The sequence below is a fragment of the Rhinopithecus bieti genome, unplaced genomic scaffold, assembly GCF_001698545.2.
Source record: "Rhinopithecus bieti isolate Rb0 unplaced genomic scaffold, ASM169854v2 scaffold_6935, whole genome shotgun sequence".
Classification (NCBI taxonomy): Eukaryota; Metazoa; Chordata; class Mammalia; order Primates; family Cercopithecidae; genus Rhinopithecus; species Rhinopithecus bieti.
In genome coordinates this window covers 1,606,072-1,633,642 of record NW_016805255.1, presented here as the reverse complement: position 1 = coordinate 1,633,642, position 27,571 = coordinate 1,606,072, and the positions used below count along the sequence as shown (strand labels likewise).

The following is a 27,571-nucleotide window of genomic DNA, read 5'->3' as shown; positions in this document are numbered from 1 at the left end:
GTAAAATGTATATATAGATATGGGTATGTATAAACGTATAAATGTATAAATATGTATATTTCATCAAATTTGGAAAATTTACAGCCATTATTTTCTCAGATAGTCTTCCTTCCCATGTCTTTCTCTCTTCTCTTTCTGGAACTCTTACAATGTGTATGTTGGTCCACTTCATGGTGTCTCACAGATCCCTTATTTTCTGTTCACTTTTCTTCAAATCTTTTTTTCTGTTCCTTAGACTTGATAATTTCCACCGTTATATCTTCAAGTTTGCAGATTCTTCTTCTGCCTGCTCAAATCGGCCTTTGAATTCCTCTAGTGAATTTTTCATTTCAGTTATTGTTCTTTCCACCTCCCAGATTTCTTTTTGATTTCAGGATTTTAAAACCTCTTTAGTGGTATTTCAGTTTTGTTCAGACATCATTTTCTTGATTTTCTCCACATCTTCCTTTAGTTTGGTGAACATCTTTAAGATAGTTGTTTTAAAGTCTTTGTCTAGTAGATCCATCATCAGGTGTGTTTTGGAGATCGTTTCTGTTGGTTTTTTCCCTTTGATGGTCCATACTTCCCTGTTCCTTTGTATATCTTGTGATTTTTTTGTTGTGGAAAACTGGATATTTGAGTCTAAGAGTATGGTAACTCTGGAAATTAGCTTCTCTCCTTTTCCCAGGGTTTGCTGGTTTGGATTTTTGGGGTTTGTTTGTTTGTTTGTTTGTTTTAATTGTTGCAGGCAGTCTTAGTGCTGATGATCAGCCTGAAGTGTAAACTTAAGGCCTTCCCAGATCTTTCCTGAGACTGAGCCTTTTTGCAGGCCTGTATGGTGACTTTCTAATTTCCTCTCATATGTAGTTGCTTTTGAGTGGCCTAGTCTTTGATATCTGGCTCCCAGAATAAGAAACAAGAAAAGTGAAAGAAGAAAAAGTGTACCAGCCCATTAAATCTGCAGGGAGTCACTTGGGGCTGGAGGGAGTCTTGCAACAATGGGGAGAGGTACAACAACAATGGCTGCAACCTCTTTGTCTGCACCTCTGTTATCAGAAGCAACAACCAGAGGACAGATCCCCAGCGTTTGGAGGACAGGGTCCTTTTTGCTCACTCTGGCTTCTGCAAGCTGCGTACAAGCTGCTCCTGGAACACACACATGGAGAAGTAGTTGGGGGGATAGGTGGATGCCATGGTGCTAAGAACAGAAATGGACAGAAATTAACCACAATATACCCTCCGATCCTTCCCTTGGAAGTTGCAGGCCTTCAGTTGACTCCAGAGTTTCAAAATAGTTACATCAGAGAGATTCTGCTAGTGCAATTGCACTAGCAGAAACAGTGGGGAAACAGATTCCTGGTGTTTTCTACACTACCATTTTCTCAGAATCTTCCATGGACATATGTTTCTATTTCCCTGAGGTAGATATCTAGGAATGTAATTGCTGGGCTGAATGGTAATTTTATGTTTCACATTTTGAGGAACTGCCAAGCTTTTCCAAAGTACCTACTGCATTTTACATTTCCACCAGCAATGAATGAAGGTTCGGATTTCCTCACATCCTTGCAGCGCTTGTTATTATCTGTCTTTTATTACAGTCATTCTGGTAAGTGTGAAGTAGTAACTCACTGTGGTTTTGTTGTTGTTGTTGTTGTTTTTGAGATGAGTCCTGCTCTGTCACCCAGGCTGGAGTGCAGTGGTGTGATCTCAGCTCACTGCAACCTCTGCCTCCCAGGTTCAAGCGATTCTCCTTCTTCAGTCTCCCGAGTAGCCAGGATTACAAATATGCACCACCATGCCAAGCTAATTTTTGTATTTTTAGTAGAGATGGGTTTTCACCATGTTGGCCAGGCTGGTCTCCTACTCCTGACCTCAAGTGATCCACCTGCCTTGGCCTCCCAAAGTGCTGGGATTACAGGCATGAGCCATCACTATGGTTTTGATTTACAATTTTATAATGACTAAAAGTGTTGAGCATCTTTTCATGCACTTATTAGCCATTCATTTGCCTTCTTTAAGCCTTCTTTGTGCAAGTTACGTTCAAATCCTTTGTCTGTTTTTAAATGGGCTGTCTTTTTATTATTGAGTTATGAGAATTATTTTTATGTTCTGCATACCAGTCCTTTATCAAATAGACGATATACAAATATTTTCCCTAGTCTGTTGTCTTTGCAGTTTCTTGAGAGTCCTTTGAATTAAAATCTTATAATGTTGAAGTCAAACTTATCTATCTTCTCTTTTGATGCATTTGATGTCACATCTGAGTAATTATTGCCTGACCTAAAATGACAGGCTTACTCCTGTTTTCTTCTAAGAGCTTTATAGTTTTAGCACTTACATTTAGATCTACGAGCCATTTTGGGGTAATTTTTATGTATAGTGTGAGGTAAGAGTACACATTATTTTTTGCATGTCTATGTCTACTTGTTCCAGCCTGGTTTGTTGAAAAGATGATATCCCCCCATTGAGTTGTCTTGACAACCTTACTGAAAATCAATTGGCCATAAGAGTATGCATTTATTTCTGTTGAACTATATGTCTACCAATATGCCACTACAATGCAGTCCTGATTATTGTAGCTTTGTAGTTAAGTTTTGAAAAATGGAAAGTGTGAATGCTCCATCTTTGTTATCTTTCAAGGTTATTTTGACTTTTCAACATCCCTTGCATTTCCACATAAATTTTCAGATCAACTTGTTACTTTTTGCCCAAAATCCAGCTGAGATTTTGATAAAGGTTGCATTGATTCTGTAAATCAGTTTGGGGAATATTGCCATTTAATAATATTGTCTTCTGATTTATAAACACAGAATATCTTTCCATCTATTTATGTCTTCTTTAATTTTTTTCAGCATTGTTGTTATTTTCCGTGTACAAGTGTTCTACCTCCTTGGTTAAACTTACTCCTGTTTTATTCTTTTGGATAGCATTATAAATGCAATTGTTTATTTTCTTAATTTCATCTGTGGATTGTTCATTGCTAGTATGTAGAAATACAGTTGGTTTTATTTTTGTATTTGTCTTAAATCCTGAAACTTTGCAAACTTTAGTTATGATAGTGTTTTAATGGATCCCTCAACATTATCTATGTGCATGATCATGTCATCTACAAATATAAATAGTTTAACTTCTTCCCTTACAATCTCAATGCTTTTTATTCTTTCTCTTAACTGCTTGCCCTATCAAGAATGTCCAGTACAAAGTTGATTATCAGTGGGATGGTAGATGTCCTTGTCTTTTTTCTTATCTCAAGGGAAAAGCATTCAGTTTTTCACCACCTGAGTATGATGTAAGCTATGGGTTTTTTATAGATGCCCTTTATCATGCTTAGGAAGCTTTTGTCAGTTCCTAGTTTGAGTGTTTGTATCATGAAGAGATGTTGGATTTCATCAAGTGCTTTTTCTGTATGTACTGAGATAATAATGTAATAGTTGTCAATTTTCTGTTAATGTGGTTTATTCCCTTGATTTTCATATGTTGAACCAACCTTGCATTCTTCAATAAATCCTACTTGGTCATGCTGTATAATCTCTTTTATATGTTGCTGGGTTAATTTTGCCAGTATTCTGTTGAGTTTTGCATCTTTATTTTTTATACCTCCATTAAAGTGATCATGTGATTTTTGTCCTTTATTTTATTAACATGACTTTTGCATTAATTGGTTTTCATATGTTAAACCAACCTGTGTTCCTGAGATAAAACTCACTTTTATATCTTACTGGATTTAGTTTGCTAGTATTATGTTGAGAATTTTTGTGTTTATATGCATAAGAGATACTGGTGTATAATTTTATTTTATTGTGATGTCTTTGGGTTTGGTATTAGGGTAATACTAGTTTCACAATGAGCTGGAAAGTGTCACCTGTTCTTATACTTTTTAGAGGCGTTTGTGAAGGGAAAGGTTAATTCTTTAAGTATTTGATAGAATTTACCAGTGAAGACATTTGGATCTAGATTCTTCTTTGTGGAAAGTTTTAAATTACTAATCTTTTTTCTTATTAAAAGTCTATTCTTTTATTATTGACTTAAATTCAGTAGTTTGTGTCTTTCTGTGAATTTGTCTGTTTCATCTAGGATGTCTAATTTTTTGGCATACAGTAATACATAATAATGTTCCCTTAAAATACATCTTTTTTATTTCTGTAAGGTTGGTAGTGATGGTCTCTTATTATTGGTTTTAGCAATTTGAATCTTCTCTCTTTTACTCTCCATCAGTAGAGTGATAGGTGTGTTCATTTTATTGATTTTCTCAAGGAACCAACTTTTTGTTGCATTGATTATTGTTTTCTATTTTCTGTTTCATTACTTTTGCTCAATATTTATTTTATCTTTTCTTCTGCTTTTCAGTTTAGATTGCTCTTCTTTTTCTAGTTTTATATAGTGGAAAGTTATGATAGCGATTTAAATTTTCTTTCTTTTTTTTTTTTTTGAGACAGAGTTTCACTCTGTCACCCAGGCTGGAGTGCAGTGGTGCGATCTGGGCTCACTGCAACTTCCACCTCCCAGGTTCAAGAGATTATCATGCCTCAGCCTCCCAAGTAGCTGGGATTTCAGGAATGGGCCACCACACCCAGCTAATTTTTTAATTTTGGGTGGAGATGGGGTTTCACATGTTGGCCAGGCTGGTCTCAAACTCCTGGCTTCATGTGATCCGCCTGCCTCAGCCTCCCAAAGTGTTGGGATTACAGGCAGGAGCCACTGCACCTGACTTTTTCTTCTTTTTTATATAGGTGTTTATAAGCACAACTTTTCTCCAAGCAGTGTTTTATCTGCATCACATATGTTTTGGTATGTTGTGGTTTTGGTTTTATTCATCTCAGAGGACTTTATAATTTTTCATGTAATTTATTCTTTGACTCATTTGTTATTTAGGGGTTCATCGCATAATTTCCACATATTTATGTACTTCCCAAAATTCTTTCTGTTTTTGATTTCTAATTTAATTCTGTTGTAGTTGGAGAATATATTTTGTATGAACTAAATTCTTTTAAATATATTTTGTGTTGTTTTATGGCTGAGCATATGGTGTCATTGTTAATGTTCCATAGATAGATAAGACAGATAGATATGCAAATATATATATACACATACACATACATACATACACACATCTTTGGTCTAGTTGTTCTATAGGGTTGTTCAAGTCTCATATCACTGTTGATTTCCTGCTTATTTGTTCTAATATTGATTATTTAAACCATTTGCATTTAATGTCATTGGCATGGTTACATCTACAAATTCCATTTTCCTTTTTGTTTCGTATTTATATCAGAGTACTTTGTTCTTCTGTGACTTCTTTGCTACCTTCCTTTAAGTTTATATTGTCAGTCATACATTTTAATTTCTTATTGATTTTTAATTCTGTTTTCTTCTGTTATTTTTTAGTAGCTGATCTAGGCCTTATAATATACATCTTAATATATTGGAATCAATTTAAGATTTATACTAATTTAGTTCCAGTAAGATATAAAAACATTGCTCCTTAGTAGTTTTATTCTGTGCTCTATTTGTTGTACTATAATTGTTGTACATATTACATCTATATTTGTCATAGACCCAATAATTATATTTTTATATCATTTTCTTTCTTTTAAAGAAACTAATAGGAGAACAAAAATATATTTATAGGGTCTGTACAAAATATATTGAGCTTTTACCATTTTTGTTTTTCTTTCTTTTTTCTTGTGGATCATGTTACCATCTGATGTCATTTTCGTACTCCAATGTAGCTATGTTGTAAACGGGGTAATAAATTCCCCTTTTAGGGTGTTTAAGGATCATTCCACGTGACTATAGAAATTGCACCTGGAGAGACAGATGCCATTAAAGGATTTATTATACTCACAGGTCCTAGAGAAGGAGGCATGGCATGCCACATCATACATGGGATCATATTGGAGGAGCTCCTAGGGAGCAGACTCAACAGAGCAGGTGGGGAGATAAGTAACAGTGTGGATCCCTGGGCAAGTGCTTTTATTAGGGATTAGGGTGGAGTACACTTGCAAGAATCATGAGAGGATCTTACTGGTTCATTTGAATGTCACTAGGTCATAGTCAGGGGACAAGAAGGGGAACTTGTTGCAGGGACCAGCCTTCTCACACTGGAACACCTGGTTGCCTAGGCATGATGTTCACAGCCTGTTTGTGAGGATGTTGAGGCATCAGGAAAATATGAAGTTTTAAAATTTACAAAAATTTCATTTCCACCCACCTCCTTTTGGTTGTTATTGTCAAATACACTGCATTGCTATATGTTATAGTCCCAACAGTGCAATTTTTAATACCATTTTGTGCCATTGATTTTTGAATCAGCTATAAGAAAAAAAAATGAGAAGAAATATTCAATTATACTGTCTTTTATAATTTCCTACAAAATTACCTTTATTGATGCCTCTGATTTTTTGTGTCAATTCAAGTTACTGCTTGGCCAGAAGAACTTCCTTTAATATGTATTGTAAGACAGGTCTGCTGGCAAGAAATCATCTCAGTTTTTGTTTATCTTTAATATCTCTAATTCATCTTCATTTTTGAAAGATAACTTTGTTGGATACAGAATTCTTGGTTGACAATTTTTTTCTTTTGGTACTTTGAATATGTCACCCTACTGTCTTCTGGCCTCCATTGTTTCTGATAAGAAATTAGCTGTAAATGTTATGATGATTTTCATCTACATGATAAGACTTTTTTTGTCTTGCTGCTTTCAAGTTTTTCTCCTTATCTTTAGCTTTCACATTTTTACTCTGTGTCTGGGGCAGATCTCTGTGTTTATCTTACTTGAAGATTTTGAGCTACTTGGGTATGTAGATTATTGTTTTCCTCAAATTTGGAAAGTTTTGGCTATAATTTCAGATAATCATTTTCTACATTTTCTCTCTCCCCTCCTCTGGGACTCCCATTCTGAATATTGGTATAGTTAATGATGTTTTGAATTTTTCTGAGCCTCTGTTCATTTTTTTCCTTCAAATTGCATTTTTAAAATTTGCTGATTTTTTTATGTGCCAACTCAAATCTCCTGTTGAGCCTCTTCAGTGAATTTTTTCATTTCACTTATTGTACTTTTCAACTCAAGAATTTTCAGTTTGTTTATTTTTATAGTTTCTACCTCTATTTTAATAATCTCAATTTGATAAACTTGTAATCATCCCTTCTTTTAACTCTTTAAGCACGTCTTCCTTTATTTCTTTGAGCACATCTATAATAGCTGCTTTGAAGGTTTTGTCTGAGGAGTTCAACACCTGTGCCCTCTTAAAGTAAGTTTCTATTGCCTGATTTTTTCCCTGTGTATGAGTCAAACTTTTCACCAAATTCTTCACACTACCGTTCTGAAATTACTGCTTCTCTCTCTTTTTTTTTTTTTTTTTTGGATAATTTTTGTGTAATTTTTTATTTGATATAATACCAAATTTATAGAAAAGTTACATAGTGAAGGAATTTATCACAAAATTTTTAGTCAGATTTACCAATTTTTCACTTTGCCTCATTTGATATATCCTTATTTCTTTATATATTTATATAAAGAACATATATATTTATAAGTTTATAACATTTTTTGGACTGTTAGTGAACTCAAAAAATCACATATGTACTTCCAAAAACAAGAACTTTTTAATGTTTTTTTCATTTTGTTTTGTTTCTGTTTCTGTTTTTTTTTTTTTTTTTTTTTTTTTGAGATGAAGTCTTGATCTGTATCCCAGGCTGGAGTGCAGTGGCATGATCTCAGCTCACTGCAACCTCTGCCTCCCAGGTCCCAGTTCAAGCAATCTCTTGCCTCAGCCTCCCAAGTAGCTGGGATTACAGGGATGCGCCACCATGCCCAGCTAATTTTTGTATTTTTAGTAGAGATGGGGTTTCACCATGTTGGTCAGGCTGGTCTTGAAATTGTGATCCACCTGCCTTGGCCTCCCGAAGTGTTGGGATTACAGGCATGAGCCACCACACCTGGCTAAGAACATTCTTTTTAATAACTATAGTTACAATCATAAAAATCAGCAAATTTTAAATTGATGTGCTGTTATTATGTAATCCACAGTCCATATGTAACCTTTGTCATTTGTCCCAATAATGGCTTTTATAGCACTTCCTCATTTTCCAGTCGTGGATCATATTATTGCTTCTATTCTGAAATAGTTTCTTGGCCTACCTCCTGTCCTTGACATGTTTTTAATAGTACTGCAGAGTTACTTTACAGAATGTCTCTCATTTGGGTTTGTCTGTTGTTTCCTTAATTATATTCTTTTTCATGTGACATTTCATTTTGTCTATTTGCCTGTATTTCACATAATTTGCCCAAGTTTAAGGCAAAGGATTGTTTGCTTTTCATTTATTGGGTTCTAGGGATTCTTTATACATGCTAGATACAAGTGGTTTTATTTTTGTCAGATATTTTTTATGAATATTTTCTCTCTACCAGTCACTTACGTATTCATTTTTCTAACATTGTCCTTTGATGAGCAGAAGTATTTCATTTTGATGAAGTGCAAACTATAAACTTTTTTTTTATGTTTTTTTTAGGCATGTGTAAGACATCTTTGCTAATCCCAACATAAAGTAGATAGGTTCTGGTGATTTTTTAGAAGCTTTATATTTTATTTAATACTTATCATTTTCCACATTTTAATGTATCCCATCTGGTTTTCTTTTTTTCTTTTCTTTTTTTTTTTTTGAGACAGAGTCTCACTCTGTCACCAGGCTGTAGTACAATGGCATGATCTTGGCTCACTGCAACTTTTGCCTCCCAGGTTCAAGCAATTCTCCCGCCTCAGCAGCTAATAACTCCCAAGTAGCTGGGATTACAGGCGCCCACCACCACGCCCAGCTAATTTTTGTATTTTTAGTAGAGACAGGGTTTCGCCATGTTGGCCAGACTGATCTTGAACTCCTGACCTTGTGATCCACCCGCCTTGGCCTCCCAAAGTGCTGGGATTACAGGTGTGAGCCACCGCGCCGGCTTGGTTTTGTTTTTGTTCCTCTGTTCTTCCTATTCTTCCTTCTTTGGGTTTATTGAATTTTTGGGTGTTCCATTATAAATTTTATTTTAGCTTTTTAGCTAAACTTCCTTGCATTGTATTTTTTAGTGTTTGCTCTAGGGATCACAGTATTAATTCTGAAGTCGTCACTGTCTGTTTAGCGTTAATCTTGTACCACTTCACATAAAACACCAGAACCTTGTGATAGTCTAGTCATATGTATAACTCCTACCTTTATGTTGTAGTCACATATTACATCTACATACATTATAAATTCATAATAGTTTTTTATAGTTGTTATATGCATTTAAATAAATTTAGAGAAGAAAACATGTACTTTTAATATTTACCCACGTATTTACCACATTCATTGTGCTTCATTCTTTCTATAGCTTTCAGTTTCAATCTGGTATCATTTTCTTTCATCCTAAAAAACTTTTGTTTTGCATTTCCTGTAGTACATATCTGCTGGAAACAGATTCTTGCACTTTTCACTTATCTAAAAATGTCTATATTTTGTCATCATTATTGAAGGATAATTTTTCTGGATATAGAATATCGGGTTGTTCTTTGTTTTCTATCAGCACTTTAAAGAGGCTATTGTGTTGCATTTTCTTATCATTGTTGGTCATTTATATTGTTGTTTGCCTGTTTATGATGTGTCATTTTTCTCTGGCTGTTGTCAAGATTCCCTCTTCCTGTTTGGTTTTCGTACACTACGCTATGTTCCACACTTCTTTGAGGTCTATAATGTGCCTTGTTGTAGTTTTCTTGGCGTTTGCTAAGATTCTCGGATCTGTAACATTATCTTTTCCACTATTTTGGAGAAATTTTTATTCATAAGTTCTCCAAATATTTTTTTCTGCTTCCCTTCCCTCCCCTCCCCTCCCCTCCCTCCCTCCCTCCTTCTCTCTCTCTCTTCACCCCCTACCCCTTCTCTCTACTTCTCTCTTCTCTCTCCTTTTCCCTCTTTCTCTCTCCTGCTTCCTCACTCCCCCTACTCCCTGCTTCTGGGACTCAATTAAATATATGATAGACAAATAAATACTGTACCACTGGTCACTGAGGCTGTGTTCACATTCACTTTTTTTCCCAGTCTTTTTTCTCTCTGTTCTTCAGATTGGATCATTTCTATTGATCTTTCTTCAATTTGATTGATCCTTTCTTTTGATATCTTCAATGTGCTGTTAAGCCCATTTAATAAATATTTTATTTTAGAAATTACAGTTTTCATCTTAATGTTTTCCATTTGTTCCTTCTTTATATCGTATGTTTCTAATTTGAAATTCTTTATCTTTTTATTCATTATGGCTACATTTTTGTTTTAAGTAGCTACTTTAAAGTCTTTGCTATTTAAGAATTTTGGTCACTCAGGATTATTCTCTGTTAGGTGTTTTATTCTCATGACTATGGGTCATATTTTCCTATTTCTTTACATGTTTTTTTAAATTTTGATTATATGGTAGACATTGTAAATGATATTTCATAGGAACTCGAATCTGTTATGCTGTCCTGAAGATTACTGATTTTATTCTAGCAGGCTATTTGTTACCTGTGAACTCTGTCTCTCCTGCAGTGAGCAGTAGAAAAATTTTAGTTCATTTCCCTCAGCCTCCCAGCTGTTCTCTTCTGCCTGGTTCCCTGGAGTCTCCCCAGTATGTGCAGAATTCAGGAGAGGGGAGCCAATAATTAGGAAGGGGTTTACATGTGAATTTTGGTGCTCCTGTCTCTGAAGTTTTTTCCTTCCTAAGATATTCTCCCTCAGTTTCCATCTGCTGTGGCAACCCTAAAGTCCATTCTTGGATTCATCAAGCCAATAAGATTATGGCTTTCTATTTGAGCTCCAGCCACTCCACAATAAACATACCTGAGAGCTTTTCCAGGCCAAAAGCCCTACACACACAAATCACTCCTACTGCAGTTCCCTTAAGTGTTGATTCCAAAAATAAAAAATTAAAAAATAATAAAAAAGAAGAAAAGAGTTGATTCCACTTTAATTTCTGCTTTTGGTTGCTCATAACTGCCTTCAAATGATTGTTTTTAATCTTTTCACCACGGTTTATACTTATCATCAGTGGAAAGTTTTATTGCGGTGTAGGCTACTCTACCATTTGGAAGTCTAACCTACCTTTAAATTCGAAGGATGTTTTTCTGGAGTTTAGAATCTTTGTTGGCAGTTACTGCCTTTCATTGGAGTTTTCTACTTAAAATAGTTACCTCTGAGAGGACATCACTGCTGATACTGACCTGCAAGTTGGTGGGTACAGAGACCCTAGAGAAGGTGACACAGGGTAGATGGCAGAACCCTGCCATGGGAAGAAAGTGAGGGAGAGCATTGTTGGAAAGGGAGGTGTAAAGACTGAATAAAGGTGGATGTTTTCCCTAATGCTGACCACAGGTAGATTAAATCACCTCCTCAAACTGATGAGGGAAAGGTGAACCAAGAGTCTCTCTTTCTGGGTCTTTCTACAGCTCTCTGAAGTTAAATGAATTGCTATTCAAAGATCTCAAAGGATTCTAATACCCAGAAGCCCCTCTAGTTTGTCAGTTCTCTTGTGTGCTCTGTTCAGTTCTTTGGTCGGGCACTGTCCTTGGTACTGGTAAAGGAACAGTGAGTATAATAGGCATAGCACTCACCCCTCAAAGCCCACAGCCTTGGGAGGAAGGGATATTAAGCAGACACACCTTCCAAATAAGTTATTGCTGACAACCTTGGTGAGCAATGTGAAAGAACGGTACTGGGAGGTGAGAAAGAATCCACAGGGGTCCAAACAGCCTGGAGGGTAGTGTGGGATTAGGGAATCTGTGGGGTGAATACTAAAGCTTTCATACATAATTATGTGTTCAGATGTATGGAGTCGGGGTACAGATATTTTTCTTTGCATTGTGTAGGTAAATATAATAGATTGAAATCTTTAAAATACCATATTAAAATCTATTCTCATTCTTTATGTGAATTAACTTCTGTAGAAATATTTCAATAGAAGTTGAGACTAACGATGGAACTCTGCTATAAGCTGGGAAGGAGCCTGTGGTCAGTTAGGGTGGAGGGAGAGGGAGTGGGGCAGCCTCCACATTAAGGGGTCTTTTTTAGAGGCAGGACTCCCCTGGATTCTGTGGGTGCCCAGATACACATTAACAAAGTGCTGTGCCCTGCAGCGGGGGCTGGAGGCTCAGCACTCTAGTAAGTTCATTAGAATCCCTGAAGAGGCCCTGCCGGTCAGGATTTCGTTTGAAGAGTAAGTTTTCTTTGACGTGGATTTAGAGCTCTCAGAACTCCAAGAGTAGAAGGGTGGAGAGCAGGTACTGGTTGAGGGGACACTGAGGTGGCCTGACTTGACCTTGGAGTTCCAGTGAGAAGCACTGTCTTCGTGTGAGGAGCAAAAGGAGGTCTGGGAGGGATGGGTATTTGCCACATTGCCTGTCTAAGTACGGTTTTACATCTGGCGTTTCCTTGAACTTTACTGCGGTTTGGGGAACGCGTGTTCAGAAAGACAAGTTACTTGGCCCAACAGAGATGATGTTCCATTGTCACAGCTCTGGGGTGTTTCCACCTGGAATGTCACATGAAGGAAACGGTTCTCCACCTGTGCAGCCTGCGGTCTCTGGGCAGACATTCCTCTGCAACCCTGAACATGTTTTCATCAGTCACCTGGCAGTGGTTTGAGCCCATCGGGCTGTGGGGATCTGGAAGCACAGGGGTCAGCTGGGAGGCCGGGTGTTTGTCCCGTGACTGACAATGGCGACTTTGAAGTGAGCCATTTGCTTGGAAGACCGGCGCTTACCTGCTGCCAGGCTGTTCCAGGCATGTGTGCTCTGGAAGCCTTTGTGCATAAACAGTAGCACGCGGCGGTGAGGAGTGGGCTGCAGAAACTGACAGCAGGGCTCAGCTTGTGCCTGCTGCATGCTGTGTCCTGGTCTCATTTCATTATAGTAGTATTATCCTCCTTTTGCCTATGAGGATACTGAGGCCTGGCACTGGTAGGTGGTAGGGTAAAGATGCCACCCCAGAACTGCCTAACATCCAAGTCTTTGCCCCTTTCCTCCACCCCATGTTATGCTCTTATCAGTATGAAGATGCTTGGGATGTAAAACATGAGTAAGTTCTGAAACCTTCCATGCGACATGAGATCTGTTTGTTGTCCGTTTGTCGGTGGGCAACCTTCGCCTCCTTGGAGGTAGAGCATACTGTGGCAGTCAGTTATGGAAGGCATGGACACCATTAGTTCAGTATTCTGTAGCAGGAATATTGACCAATAATCGCGTATTTGATTTCCATGAAGAGTGAGGGATTTTTTTATTCAGGAAGCAGCTGAATTTATATGGATGAAATGATCATCGTGTCTGGGATGATTTGCTTAGAAATCACCTCCTAGGAGTGAGATGGGGTGTGGGGGTAAAAAGGAAGCAAGATTAGCCATATCTTGAGTTCATTGTATGTTCTTCACATTTTGTATCTGTTTGAAATTTTCATTGCATTCGAAAAAAAAGAATCTCAATGTAAATAAATGATGGTACAGTAGTATATCAAAATATTAGGTAGCCATTAAAATAACATGTGAAGAATTTTAATGATGTGGTATAAGTAAGACAATCAGGAAGTCAAGCTTCCTAATATGATATGTGTGCATGTGGACAAAATATTTGCATAAAAGATTATTGGAAGGAAAGGAAAACATTAACTGTAGTTATCCTTGGTTGGTTGGGTTATGGGTGATTTTCATTCTATTTTCCAAACTTCCTGTAGTAAACAAGAGGAAAAAAATCATTTCTTATAATTTGAGAAAAAGTGCTTTGAAAGAAACCTAATCTGCATTGTGTAAATTAGTGAAGCATTTGTTTCAGTGATCTGTTTTCCATTAAATTGCCCCAGTCAGTGATTAAACGCTTATGCGGTTGCTGATCTTGTGGCTGTGGACGTGGTTTTGGCCTGCACTGTGCTGCACTCTGCCCTGGACTGTCTTTGCTGGGGTGTGTGCAGGCCAGATCATGGCAAATGCAGACATGAACACTATTTCACTCATTGGTAACTTCTGCTAACCACGTTTCTGTGACGTGAATTTCCATCTCATTTCAGCGAGCTCGACATGATTTCCACAAGGGTGATGGACATTAAGCTTCGGGAGACTGCAGAAGGCCTTGGGGAGGACAGCACAGGTAAGGCCCTGTTTCCCCTGCTCTGGGGAGGGAACTTGCTTTGTTGTGGGGCGGGGAGAGGGGCTGACAGAGGCAGGCCTTTGGGGCTCTCTGTATGAAAAGTGGGGGTTCAGTTCCCAGTGTGCTCAGATACCCCCAGGCCCTTCACACTGACTGAGGGCACGTGCACATTATTTAAGGCTGCTCAGGGCAGATTTCCTCTGCTTCTCTGTCAAGCACAGGGACCTTTTAGCTCATTTTCCTCCTTTCTGGAGGTAACCATGTCCCCGTGTTTGGTTGACATGAATGCAAAGGAAGAGGTACGAAATGGATTCATTCACCATCTAAGAATATCCAAAGGTGTCAGTAGGAGGCTGAGCAAAGTACCTGGTAGCCTGATCATCTGTAAAAAAATAATTACATCAGGACTGTTTGATCCCTCTCCTTCATGACTTTTGTTCTGGACGAGATCTTTAGTATGTCCTCTGCTAAGCTGAATTCCAGGCCCATGAATCACCATCTCACAAGACATTGTAAGAGTTCTCCAATCATGTGATTGGTTTACTGTTATCCACATATTGCTATTTATGTCGATAGAGTTGTAAAATTGACATTAAAAAAGTAATCTCCCCACAATGTACCTTTTCCCTAGATTAGCCATTCATATACTCCCCTTATTTTGGTAACCAAGGCCTCCATCTCTCTCTTATTTACATTAAAAATGCCAGTAGTGATCTTCTTTGATACAGTTCAGGAGCAACAGCTCCCAATAATATTAAATCCTAGCCGCTCGCCACTAGCTTCGGATGCTAATATCAGCAAAGGCTCCATTTCAGATATTAAAGATAGATTTTTTTCTTATTATTTCATATTAGAACCATTTTTCCTCTGTCACATTTCAATGGATACCAAATAAATCCAAATTTAACGTGAGGGCTTTTAGATGAGCCCTGAAGAAAAACTGAGTTTCACATTTTCTCATATTATGGGACACTGAATTATTACTCATTTTAAACAAGAAACGTTTGAATAAATATTTCATCAGCCTGAAATGACCTCAATAAGTGCTAGTTCTGAATACATACAGAGGTTACTGAAGAAAACGGACTCAGTTTTCTTTTTTTTAAGTAGTGAGCTTAAGTTATTCAGACCAATCCTCTTCCACTTAAAATTTAAAATTCTAGATAAGAATATTCTTTAAAATATTTTTCAAAGTAAGAATAATAAGGCCAGAATTGAAAGGAAAATGGGCCAGGCACAGCAGCTTCCATCTGTAAGCCCAGCACTCTGGGAGGCCGAGGTGGGAGGATTGCTTGAGCCCAGGAGTTCAAGACCAGCTTGGGCATAGTGAGACTCTGTCTCTACAAAAAAAATTTTTAAATGGGCTCGACATGGTGGCACACAGCTGTAGTCTCATCGACTTGGGAGGCCGAGGTGGGAGGATTGTGTGAGCCCAGGAGGTTAATGCTTTAGTGGGCCATGATTACACCACTGCACTCCAGCATGGGCAACAAGCAAGACCCTGCCTCCAAAAAAAAAATAGAAAAGGAAAATGTAACCTGGAGAGACAATAGAGTATAAAAGCCACTTTTGCCCTTAGATCGTTTACCAATCTTGGAAATTTTCATGTCTTCATAGGGTGGAAGTTGAGAGCAAGGTCAAATATCAAACTACAAGGTCTGTGTGGGGTACACTGTCTAATGGAAGACACTTTCTACGATAAAGGGGAGCCAAGGAGCTACCAAATCTGAGTAGGTGTGAAGTAGGGGTAAACCAACTCTTTTGTAGGTTTGTAGCTTGAGTTTACACCATTTGGGTAATTCAGAGAACCTCAACCCTTGAACTTGGTTCATACTGCTTCTAGACTGGATACAAACCCAGGTACTTTGCAGAAACAAATAATATTCACTAAAGGAAGGCGCCTTCTATTTAGACTTCAAATTATTAGAGAAAACAATATTTTCAGTGTCATGACAACCATATAGTCAGTGATAACCAAGCATCGAAGGCAGCAGTGTACTATGAATGAGAACGAACATGCTATGTGTTGAATGGTGCTGCCACCAAATTCATATGTTGAAGTCTCCAGCATCTCCAAATGTGGCTTTATTTGAAGAGTGGGTTATTGCAGATGTAATTTGTTAAGATGAGATCATATTGGAGTAGGGTTTCCTTATAAAAAGGGGAACTATGGACGTAGATATGCACACAAGGAGAACGCCATGCACACGTGAAGACAGACAAGAGAAACAGACACACGAAAGCATCAATATCAGAATTACCAAATACATCCTATAAAACAACTATGCCTACTACGTTTGAAGATGATAAAAAAGTTTTAAAACATCCAGGGAAAAGTGGCATAGCACCCAGCCAGTACAATAAAGCAAGAGAAAGGAATAAAAGAGAGATGGAAGAAAGAAATAAAACTGTCTCTATTTATAGATGACATGATTATACAACATATCCAGAAAAGCACTCAGAACTCTTACACAAATATACCAAGATTGCAGTGCAATCTTTAAAAGTCAGTTATGGAAGACTGACATACAGTTAGCTCAATATTCTGTAGCAGGAATACTGACAAGTAATAATTTATTTGATTTCCATGAAGAGTCAGAGATTTTTTCATTTAGGAAAAAGCCAAGTCCATATAGATGAAATAATAATAGTGCCTGGGATGATTTTTTTAAAATCGCCCATCAGAAATGGGGAGGAGGAGGGATAAAGAGGAAGCAATCAAAATCCCAGCAGAAATTTTTGCAGATATTGGCAAGCTGATTTGAAAATTTTGTGAAAAGCAAAGAGCTAGAATAGGTAAAACAATTTTGAAAAAACGTAAAGTTGAAAGCTTCGTACTACCTGTTTTTAAGACTTACTATAAAGCTGCAGTAACCAAGACAGTATGGTATTGGCAAAAGGATAGATACACAGAGACAGAAGCAGAGTTCAAAAACAGACCCATACAAATATGGTTAATTAATTTTGACAAAATTGCAAAGGCAATTCATTGGAGAAAAGATAATATTTCAACAAATGGTGCTGGAACAATTGGACATTCATATGTAAATATACCTTACAGATTATACAAAAATTAACTCAAAATGTGTCATAAACCTAAATATAAAACTCTTAACGCCTTTAAAAGAAAGCATAGTAGAAGATATTTATGACCAAAGATTAGGCAAGGATTCTTAGATATAATACCTGAATCCATAAAAGGAAAAAGTTTATAAATTGGACTTCATCAAAACTTTAAAATATGCTCTGAGAAAGACACTTTTAAGAAAACGGAAAGACAAGTCACAGACTAGAAGAAAATATTTATAAATCACACTTGATAAAGGACTTATATCCCGCATATATTTGGAACTCTCAAAATTCAAAAATCAGGAAACAAATAACTCAGTTACAAAATGGGGAGCAAATTTTAAATGATGCTTTAACCTAAGAAGATGTGCAGATGGCAAATAAGCATATGAAGAAATCTCAATATCTGTAATCATTAGGTAATGCAGAGTAACACTAGAGTGAGATACCAGGACACACCTATTAAATGTCTGGAGAAAACCACCACAGCAACAGGAACTGATAAGGATACACTGAAGGGAGGAATGCAAAATGGCACAGCCACTTTGGAAAAACACTTTGGCAGTTCCTTGTGCAGTTAAACATACACTTACCTATGACTCAGCAATCCAACTCCTAGGTATTGACTTGGCAGTGAAAACTTATGTTTACACACACACACACACACACACACACACGACTCAGCAATCCAACTCCTAGGTATTTACTTGGCAGTGGAAACTTATGTTTACACACACACACGCGCGCACACACTATAGCAACTTATTTAAAATTACCAAAAAACTGAAAAGAACCCAGATGTCTTTCAGCAGGTTGAAATGGTTCAACCAACTGGTATATCCACACAATGGAGTTCTACTCAGCAATAAAAAGGAATAGACTATTGATCTGGTATAACATGAGTGAGCCTCTAATGTGTTGTGCTGAGTGAAAGAAGCCAGAATGAAAAGGGGACATGCTGTGTGACTTAAGCTATATGATATTCTAGAAAAGGCAAAACTATAGGAACAGAAAAGTTATAAGTGGTTGCCAGGAGTTAAAGGTAGCGGGGAATGTTGGACTACAAAAGAGCAGCATGAGGACAGTCCTGTATCTTGATCGTGGTGATAATTATACAACTCTATGTACACCGGAAAGAATGAATTTTACTGTGTGTAATTTACAAAATAAGTTTTTTTTTACAAGGTGTAGCAGATTTGAAAACAAAGGAATTTTAGAAATAAATGTAATGATTAAAATTTTATTTTACATAAATTCATTTAAAGTAAATGTAATTATTAAAATTTTATTTTCAATTATATTTATGTAAAATAAATGTCATTATTAAAATGCATGGTTATAACAGCAGATTATATCAGATCAAGATAGATCACAAGAAATTATACAAAATGTACCACAGAATGGTAAAAAGATGGAAAATACAGAAAGGGGAACAAGGAGCATAGAGAGTAAGTGAAAGGGTATAATATCCATTTGAGCATAGTCTCAGGGGAGGAGAGAAGGACTGAGAATTTTCTAGATTTTATCAAAAAGATGACCCAACCCACAGGTTTAAGAAACCCAATGAATCCCAAGAAGGATAAATCAAAGAAAATCCATATGAGGTAAAACTGCAGAAAACAAAGAGGATGAAAATCTTAAAATGAGTCTGAGAAAAGAGATAGATTACCTGGACAGGAGCAAAAAGCTAACCAATGCCTAACTTCTCAACACAATAGAAGCCACAAAACGGGGAAATAATAGCCTATAAATATCCTTAGGAAAAGTAACTGCGAAACTATTATGTTGGCACAAAAGTAATTGCTGTTTTTGCCATTAACTGTCATGGCAAGAGCTGCAGTTACTTTTGCACCAACTTAATAGAATGTTATACCTAGGAAAAATGTGTTTCAGGAGTGATGGAGAAATGAAAGCATTTTCGGACAAAAACTGGATTGGCCCCAGTAAGCCCCCAGTAAACACAGATTCTACACGAATGTGCCCTCAGGCCAAAGGAAAATCTTTCTAGTGGACAATCTGGAATATGAGAAGGAATGAAGAACAAAGAAGACAAGAAGCAAGTGGATACATCTATGTGAACATGAAATAACTTTGGTTTTCTTCTTTAAACAATCAGAATTAAAACAATAGTGCATAAAAATGGAATTAAAGTATTCTAAGGTCCTTGTATTGACCTGTAATCAAATGTGTAGTATAATTTCTAGGGTAACCACGGAAAGAGGAAGCAGAAGATAAGGGTTATAAACTAGCAATGGAAGAAATGGAATGTTTTTTTTTTTTTTGAAGATCAATGGAAAAAAACGTAAGATGATAGATTTGTTTTATTAATATATCAGTAATTACAGTGAGTGTGAGTGGACTACTTAGATTAATTAATTACATTAATTTTTCCAGTTAAGAGTTAAAGATTATCAGATTAGATTCCAAAACTCTAAATATATGAATCTTAACTATAAAGGTTCAGAAAAGTAAGGATAGTAATAGGATACAAAAACCTGTACCTCGTGAGTGCTGGGTAAAGGAAGATGGTGTAGCTCTGCAGGTTGAATATCTCTTATCCAAAATGTTGGGATCAGGAGTGTTTCAGATTTCAGATTTTTTCAGATTTTGGAATACTTGCATTATACTTACCAGTTGAGTGTCTCAAATTTGAAAATCCAAAGTCTGAAATGCTCCAGTGAGCATTTCCTTTAAGCATCGGGTGGGAGCTCAAAAAGTTTCAGATTTTCCGATTTGGTATGATCTACCTGTACTAATAGCAGTCAAAATGAAATGTAAGGCAAAAAACATAACTAAACATAAAGAGGGCCCTTTCACAAAATGTTCAGTTCCTCAGCAAGATAATAATTTTACATTTCTATGCATTAACGTAGTATAGAAAGTTGTAAGTATTATAGCTCCTTTAGAATTTGTCTAGCAGGCTTTCCGGTTTTTGCAGGAAAGCAACCTCCCCAACAGATAAAGTTGTAAAGTAGAAATTGACAGCTAAAGATAAATAAGAAAATCTATAATCAGAGTGGGGTTATTTTTAACACATCTCTCTCAGTAATTGCTAAAACAAACATTTTAAAAGTCAGTAAAGATATAAAATACTTGGACAACACTATTTTTTTAAAAAGATCTTCTAATTGACATATATAGAACACTGAAGAAAATGCATTATTTTCAAGCACACCAGGAACATTTTTAAAAATTGTTCATGTGGTAAGCCATAAAGCAAGTATCAACGAATTTGAACGGGTTCAAATCATTCAGAGTATGTAATTGGACCACAGTGCAATTAAGCTAGAAATCAATAACAGATAGAAAATCCTTAACTGCTTGGAAATGAAGAAGACATATGTTCCTAAATAACCCATAAGTCTAAGAAGGTATCATAATAGAAGTTAGAAAATATTTTTGACCAAACAATAATGAAAATACTACATTCTAAAATATGTAGATGCAGCTAAAACAGACTTAGAGGGAAATGCATTGCCTTAAATATTATATTATAAAAGCAGGAAAGTCTAAAAAGTAATAAACCAAATATTTATCTCAAGAAGTTTAAGAAAATAGTAAAGTAAACCTGCAGAAAGTAGGAAGGAAGGAATAAAGATAAGAACAGAAATTAATACAATATGAAATAAACATTCAACTGAAAGAATTAACAAAGCTAAACTTTTTTAAGGCAATTAAAATTGATCAGCCTCTGGTGCCATTGATCAAAGAACAAAGAAGAGGCACATTTATGATAATTCATATCAGGGTGAGAAAAGAGGCATCAGTCACTATAGATGTTGTGAATGCTTGAAAGATATAAGGATATTATTAATACTTTTTGGCCAATACATTTGAAAATTTGGAAAAAATACATTTTCAGAAAAATGTTACTAAAAAAACAGATTCAAGAAGTAGAAAACTGGACTAGTCCTGTAACCGTTAAAGAAATTGAATTACAAAGACTAGCAGGAGAAGAAATATAACTCGAACAAATGGATGGCTGACTCAGCCCTGCCAGTGGAACAAAGGTGTACAGCAGTTATACTTGAGGTCTACCAGTTATACTTGAGGACACCATTAATGCAGCATCTTTGATGGTCATGATATTGAGGTTGTGTATCTATTCAGGCCTTCGAGGATGTGTTCCAATTTGTTGACTAGGCAAAAGCCACAGGGTGTCCTGACGAAATGCAGAAAATGCTTAAGAGTCTTTCAAAATAATAAATGCTCATTGAGAACCATCTACTAACAACATAAACATTTTTTACGATTGTAAAGTTGAGAACACTTCCACACTAGAAGTTGAGAAAACTGTGCCGTAGAACTGATTTATCCTTGGAGAGTGATTTGTTCTACCTGTAATGAGGTAGGAACTCCTACTAAAGTAATCCTAAGTGATTCTCCCCATGAGAGTAAGATCATGTAAGCTTCCCAAGGAAGCAGTAATATAAACACAACAGAAAGATCCTGGGTTTTTAAAGGAATTCAGTTTATTAAATTATTATAAAATCTAATGAATTGTTTTGCAAATTTTCAGGAGGTATTAGACAGCATCCTGGTAATCTACGATGCTACATCCCTCCACTGTCAGTTCTGTAACTATTCTGGAAAAGGAATGAACTTTGCTGAGCAGCTAATGTGAAATCATGGAAACCTGGGTATGATAGAATTTGTGGGAGAGAATGAAGTTGTCACCAGAGAAGTGATCACAAAATGTTGAAAAGTGAGGTGAATTCTAGTAATCCAGGAAGCATGGCAGAGTTGGGCTCAGCCTGGCCACACCCCTCCCCTTTGGGGATGACCAGTCTCATTATTTTTCTCAACAAAAGTCATTAGCTCATCCTACAGTTGGTGCCCTAGAGAGCCACCTTCTTGCCCATGAGGTTGGGCCTCCTCTGTCCTTGATGCTGTATTCACACTAGACAAAGCATTTCAGAATTTTAAATATTTTTTTGAGAGAGAGGGTCTTGCTCTGTCACTAAGGCTGGAGTGCAGTGGTACAGTCATAGCTCACTGCAGCCTCAAACTCCTGGGCTCAAGCAAACCTCCCACTTTAGCTTCCCTAGAAGCTGGGAGTACAGGCATGTGCCACCATGCCCAACTTTTTTTGTTTGTTTGTTTGTTTGTTTGTTTGTTTGTTTTGTACTAAGAAGGTCTCACGATGTTGCCCAGGCTGATCTCGAACTCCTGAGCTCAAGCAAACCTCCTGCCTCAGCCTCTCAAAGTGCTGGGATTACAGGTTGTGAGCCACCATGCCTGGCCAAGAATTACTTTCTAAATAGCTTGGGTTATCCCTTAACCTTTACCTCCTCAGGACTTTTGTAGTTGACTTACATATATTTTAGAAATTAGAACTTGGTTATAGATGAGAAGAAAGTGGCTAATTTTGATTCTGTGATCATCTTCCAAAGTGTTCTTGGCTCTTTTACTTAAATATCCTAAATAAAAAGAAAACAAGATGTATTTTCAGGTGTGCAAAACTGGTATACCATGTACTTCTGCGCCGTAAAAGGACTTTCCAGAAGCAGATAACTGATGCATGGATGGAAATCTTGCTTTCTCTCTTTTACGTGCCCATTGCATACATGCACATAAACACACACTGTAACACTCTTACTTATTATTTGTTTTTTTCTCTAATCTGTATAGGAAAGAAAAAATCTAAATTCAAAACTTTCAAGAAGTTTTTTGGGAAGAAGAAGAGAAAAGAATCGCCATCGTCCACAGAAAGTAGCACCTGGAAACAAAGTCAGACGAGGAATGAGGTCATCGCCATCGAGTCCGGGCCAGTGGGCTATGACTCCGAGGATGAGCTGGAGTAAGTTGCATTTTACATCTCTCGGGCCAGGAGCACCCAAATACACTATTTCATTATCCTGGTAACTTGCTGGATTTCTGAGCCCCCTTTCCTCCTGGGTAACTCCATTAGAGGTTCTTCCATAGAAGTTGTGTTTTCTATCTTTTCAAACTTAGGGGTGGAGAATGCTGTGTGTGTTTAAATCCACAATAACTGTGGGAGAGGAGGTACTATATACCATTTTCTAAATGGACAAAATAAGCCCTGGATAAAATTTGGAACTTGCCCAGCATCCTACAGCTGAAAGTGACAGGATCAGGATAGGGGTCCTGGTTTAACTTGACTTAAAAGTCTTTTGAGGACTAGATACCATACTAGAAAAATACATTTCGCTAAACTTGAACGTTGAATAATCTAATTAGAATATTTTCACTTGATGGGGGTGGGGAGGGCACGATTCTTGTTATCTTAGAAAAAATCATCCAAAAATATCATTAAGAACAGACCCAATAAGCACAAAAAACTAGGGAGGTCTAGTAAAGAAATCCTTATTTTTGTAACTTGTATTTCATTAAAATATAGTTACAGTACATATGCTGCAGTTATTCTAGCAGTTATTTCTGTGACTAAGAGGAAACGAAACAGATTTGTTGCTATGCTAGCTTTTACCTTTTTTTTTTTTTAAGACAACACTGGCCCTTTAAGGGTAGAACTCTTCCTAAAACATAATATCCCTCAGGTTTGGGGTACAGACCACGCCGAGATGGGTCCCAGGCTTGAGCATCCGGATAATGGTGTCCTGTCCCCTCCCCTGCTCTCCCCTCCTCCCCAGCTTCCTCGCCTGTTTTTTAAAGGAGTAGAAATGTTACTGGCCACTTGGTGGCACCAGATGACTGGAAAGGAAAGATTGGAACTTTTTTTTTTTTTTGTCGGTTTTGGGTTTGTTTTTTGGTTTTGTTTGTTTTTGGTGCTAGCAGGGATTGTAATAGACTCATATTGCACCGTGTGAAGTGTGGAAGGGATACACTGTGCTTGCATTTTTTACTTTTATTTTATTTTATTGAGACGGAGTCTCACTCTGTTGCCCAGGCTGGAGTGCAGTGGCGTGAACTCAGCTCACTGCAAGCTCCGCCTCCCGGGTTCACGCCATTCTCCTGCCTCAGCCTCCCGAGCAGCTGGAACTACAGGCGCCCGCCACCACGCCCGGCTAATTTTTTGTATTTTAGTAGAGACAGGGTTTCACCGTGTTAGCCAGGATGGTCTCGATCTCCTGACCTCATGATCCGCCCACCTTGGCCTCCCAAGGTGCTGGGATTACAGGCGTGAGCCACTGCGCCCGGCCGTGCATGCACTTTTTTAGGCCATGCTCTGAACTCTTGGGGAACGAGATGTTATCGCGATAATATTGCTAATTATTCAATGTCATCACTTTGCAAACCCCAGGGAAACTCTAACATCCACCCCCATCCACCCCATCTGTTGACTGGAGTACAGTTCTGGTGTTGGAGAGACTGGCCTGGGTGTGGCCCCTCCAACCACAGACAGGAGCCCAGCCAGAGGGGCAAGCTGGGATGAATTGTCCTGTCCACTTGCTGATGTCCTCCCTGCCACAGGAGTCCAGGGGAAGTGGAGACGGTGTGCTTTTTATCTTGATATTCCTAGCACCTTGCAGGGAGCTGGTGCTCAGTGACTGGTAACAGTTTGCTGGTTTTGATGCTAGGCAAGGAAGATTGGGGGTGGGGCATGATGAGGCCTGGGAAGTGCAAATGACATTTTTAGAGAGCAGCACAGAGGAAGAGGAAAGTACTGTTTGGCCTGTGGAGAGTCTGCGGCAACTTCTCATCCATCACTGGGGGGAAAACAGCTCCATTTACTAAGGCACATTAGTGCCAGCAAACCACATGGGACCCTGTGGGTTGAAGAAAGTGACGCCCATTTATCGCGTCTGTGTCTGTGCGGTTGTGCTTCTTAAATCTGTAACGATTTCCTTTTGCCCTCTCCCTTTGTTTCACGTCATTGATCTGAGGGAAAAGCAGGGCCATGTGTCCTGCAGAATGTCCCGTATTCTGGCTTTGCTTTCTCTTGGTGTGATTCAGCTCTTTCCTATATTCTCCCAATTCCCGGTACATCATTCGGTGGATCCAGATGCTGTCAGGTTCAAGCAGGTGCTGGATGTTGTCACATCCCGGGATGAGTCACATGCTTTCTGAGCAGTGGGTTCAGGGTGTGTCAGGCTTGTGGTCCCTCCACCAGCCTTCACCTGACAGTTTTAACACTTGGTGATGATTTGTTATTTTGTCACAAAGTGGTGGTTTGTCTAATTCTGTCATTCATTGTACACTTGCTAACTGAAATTCTTTGATGAAGAACTTTCCTTCATCAATTGCTTGGTTGCTCTGAAATACAATCTAGAGTAAAGTCAGGATCATGCTTGGCTCTCCTTTAATTGATCCACCCTCAGAGTAATGACGTGGTCCCCTGGCAACTCCTGACAGTGGCCAGTGGGTTTTGTTTTTTCTTTTTTTTCCCAGATATCATTGGAATGCATTCCTTTTTAATATTTGATTTGCTTTAATCCATGACAGTCTTTATTCATTTAACGCTCAAGTTGTTCCATCTTAGGCTGTTGAGAGTCACTTGAAATTCGCTCTGTCTTTTGACATGACCCCATTCATCTTTGATGGCTTCCTTACTTTCTTGTCCAATGAGAAATCTCAGGTTTATTTGGTATATTTTCTTCCCCTGACCTGGAATCAGCCCTTTCTTCAGAGGGCCCTGGCCCCCTCCTTGTGGTGTGAAATGGCTTTTAAAGACCTCAGTCCAGCTGCCAGGGGTGATAATTACTAATTGGCTGTCACTGATTCTAAACCTGTCCAGTGGATATAGCTAGGAAATGGTTTACTTTTCAAGAGAAAAATTCATCATTAATTTGCTGATATTTCCAATTCAAGTTTAGTAAGACAACATTTTTCCTTCTTTAATTCTTTGTATTCTCTTTTCTCTTACACTGGAAACCAGGGCTCCTTATGATATTAGTGAAATGACTTATTTTCTTTAACCTATCATATATTCATAATAATTTATCCCTTTCCTACATGGAAGTTAAAGATACTATAAATACTTTTCTGCACACTGTCTTATAATCAGTGTTATTGCTAATAAAACTGCAGAATGCAATTTAATATTTTTGGTTTTTTAATTATTATTACTACTCATAAGATTAGTGAGTGCAATTTGTTATCTTTGGTTTTCTTGTTGTTGTTCTTAGAATGTATTCTATCTTGGATGTGGAGTCAAAGCCACTTGAAATTATTATATTCTCTGTGTGGTCATGCCAACAATCTGATATAAAATTAGATGTGTTTGTTTGTGTTTGTTTTCTAGTTTTAGTGATTTTTTAATTTCTCTTTTTGTTTGGTTTCGTCTTTTAATTATATAAAATGTTTACACAATTTCAAAGACAAAGTTGTAAATGTAGGTATCTTTGCACTATGTCTCCTCATCTAGTTATTTCTTTCCCCCTAAAGGAAACCACTTTTATTTACTTGTTATTTCTTCTTCTCTTTTCATTTTTTTTTAAATATAAGAAACACACACACATGTTCAGATAGTATCCAGGCCCACCTTTCCTATGCAGTGCTGACATACTGTTGACATTGTTCTGCAGTGGTTGTTATTTATTTCACTTAGTAGTATCTGGTGATGCCTGTATGCAGCGTGTAGAGACCCCCCTGCCCATCAGACCAGCTGTGGAGTCCTCCATTGTATAACATTCATGGTTGATTCAGTTAGATGCCTACTGAGGGGCACGGCATGTTTCCCATCTTTCAGTCTTCTGAATATTGCTGTAGTGAATGGCCTTGCACATGTGCCATTTTGTGTTTTTGCAGAGGCCTCTTCATGCTGCTTCCACTTCTCGTTACATCCAAAACGGAGGTGCTTGGGTGGTGGTTGTGGTTCCCAGGGAGTGTGGGCCATGAGCTGTGCACTGGGGAAGGGAAATCCAAGCATGTGTGCGACCTTTGGGTTAAGAGCTGCCCTGGGCAGGGAGGGCCCGATTGCTTCAGTTGGTGTGGTTCCTCCCTGGCATGTGAGGACACACACATCCTGGAAGCCATGGGTTCCCACTTGCAAGCTTACGGTTGCAGGCGTGAGAGTTTAATTAGAAGGAAGCATTATTAACCAACACCATTTGGTTTACAGTGGGACAGGGCCACACCTCAAGTCCTTAATGCCTCACAGTGGACAGGATGTCCAGGGTAGGGGAGTGGCAGGAGGGGAGGACGTGGGGTGGTGCACACAAGATGTCCAGTGTGTGCAGAAGTAGGCTTTCCTTCCTTCATCATTGGATCTCAGTCATCTCCTTCCACCTATTGTTCAGGCAGCCACCGCTGCTAGGAAAATTTGACAGCTAATTCCCACATCCTTTTAGGACATTTTGTGAATGTCCTGTGGGTTCAGTCCCAGATCAGATTCTTGAGCTCAGAGCTGAGGAAAGGACTGGGATGGCGATGACAGAAGGCCACCATCTCTGCTCCAGGATCTTGGCAGGCACAGAGGTTTTGGTCACACGGATGGTACCAGGTCATAAAAAGAGGCCATGGCTTTGCAGATTTGTAGT

At 38.0% G+C, this 27,571-nt stretch overlaps 1 protein-coding gene across 1 annotated transcript in view; it reads left to right on the top strand.

Annotated features, from left to right (window-relative positions):
• The window catches only part of CRACDL (CRACD like), a 76,713-nt gene that overhangs the window by 7,379 nt on the left and 41,763 nt on the right, over positions 1-27,571 (top strand). Inside the window, 2 exon segments of the mRNA XM_017871882.1 lie at positions 14,023-14,102; positions 22,803-22,971. Coding sequence (XP_017727371.1) covers positions 14,023-14,102; positions 22,803-22,971 — 249 coding nt within the window.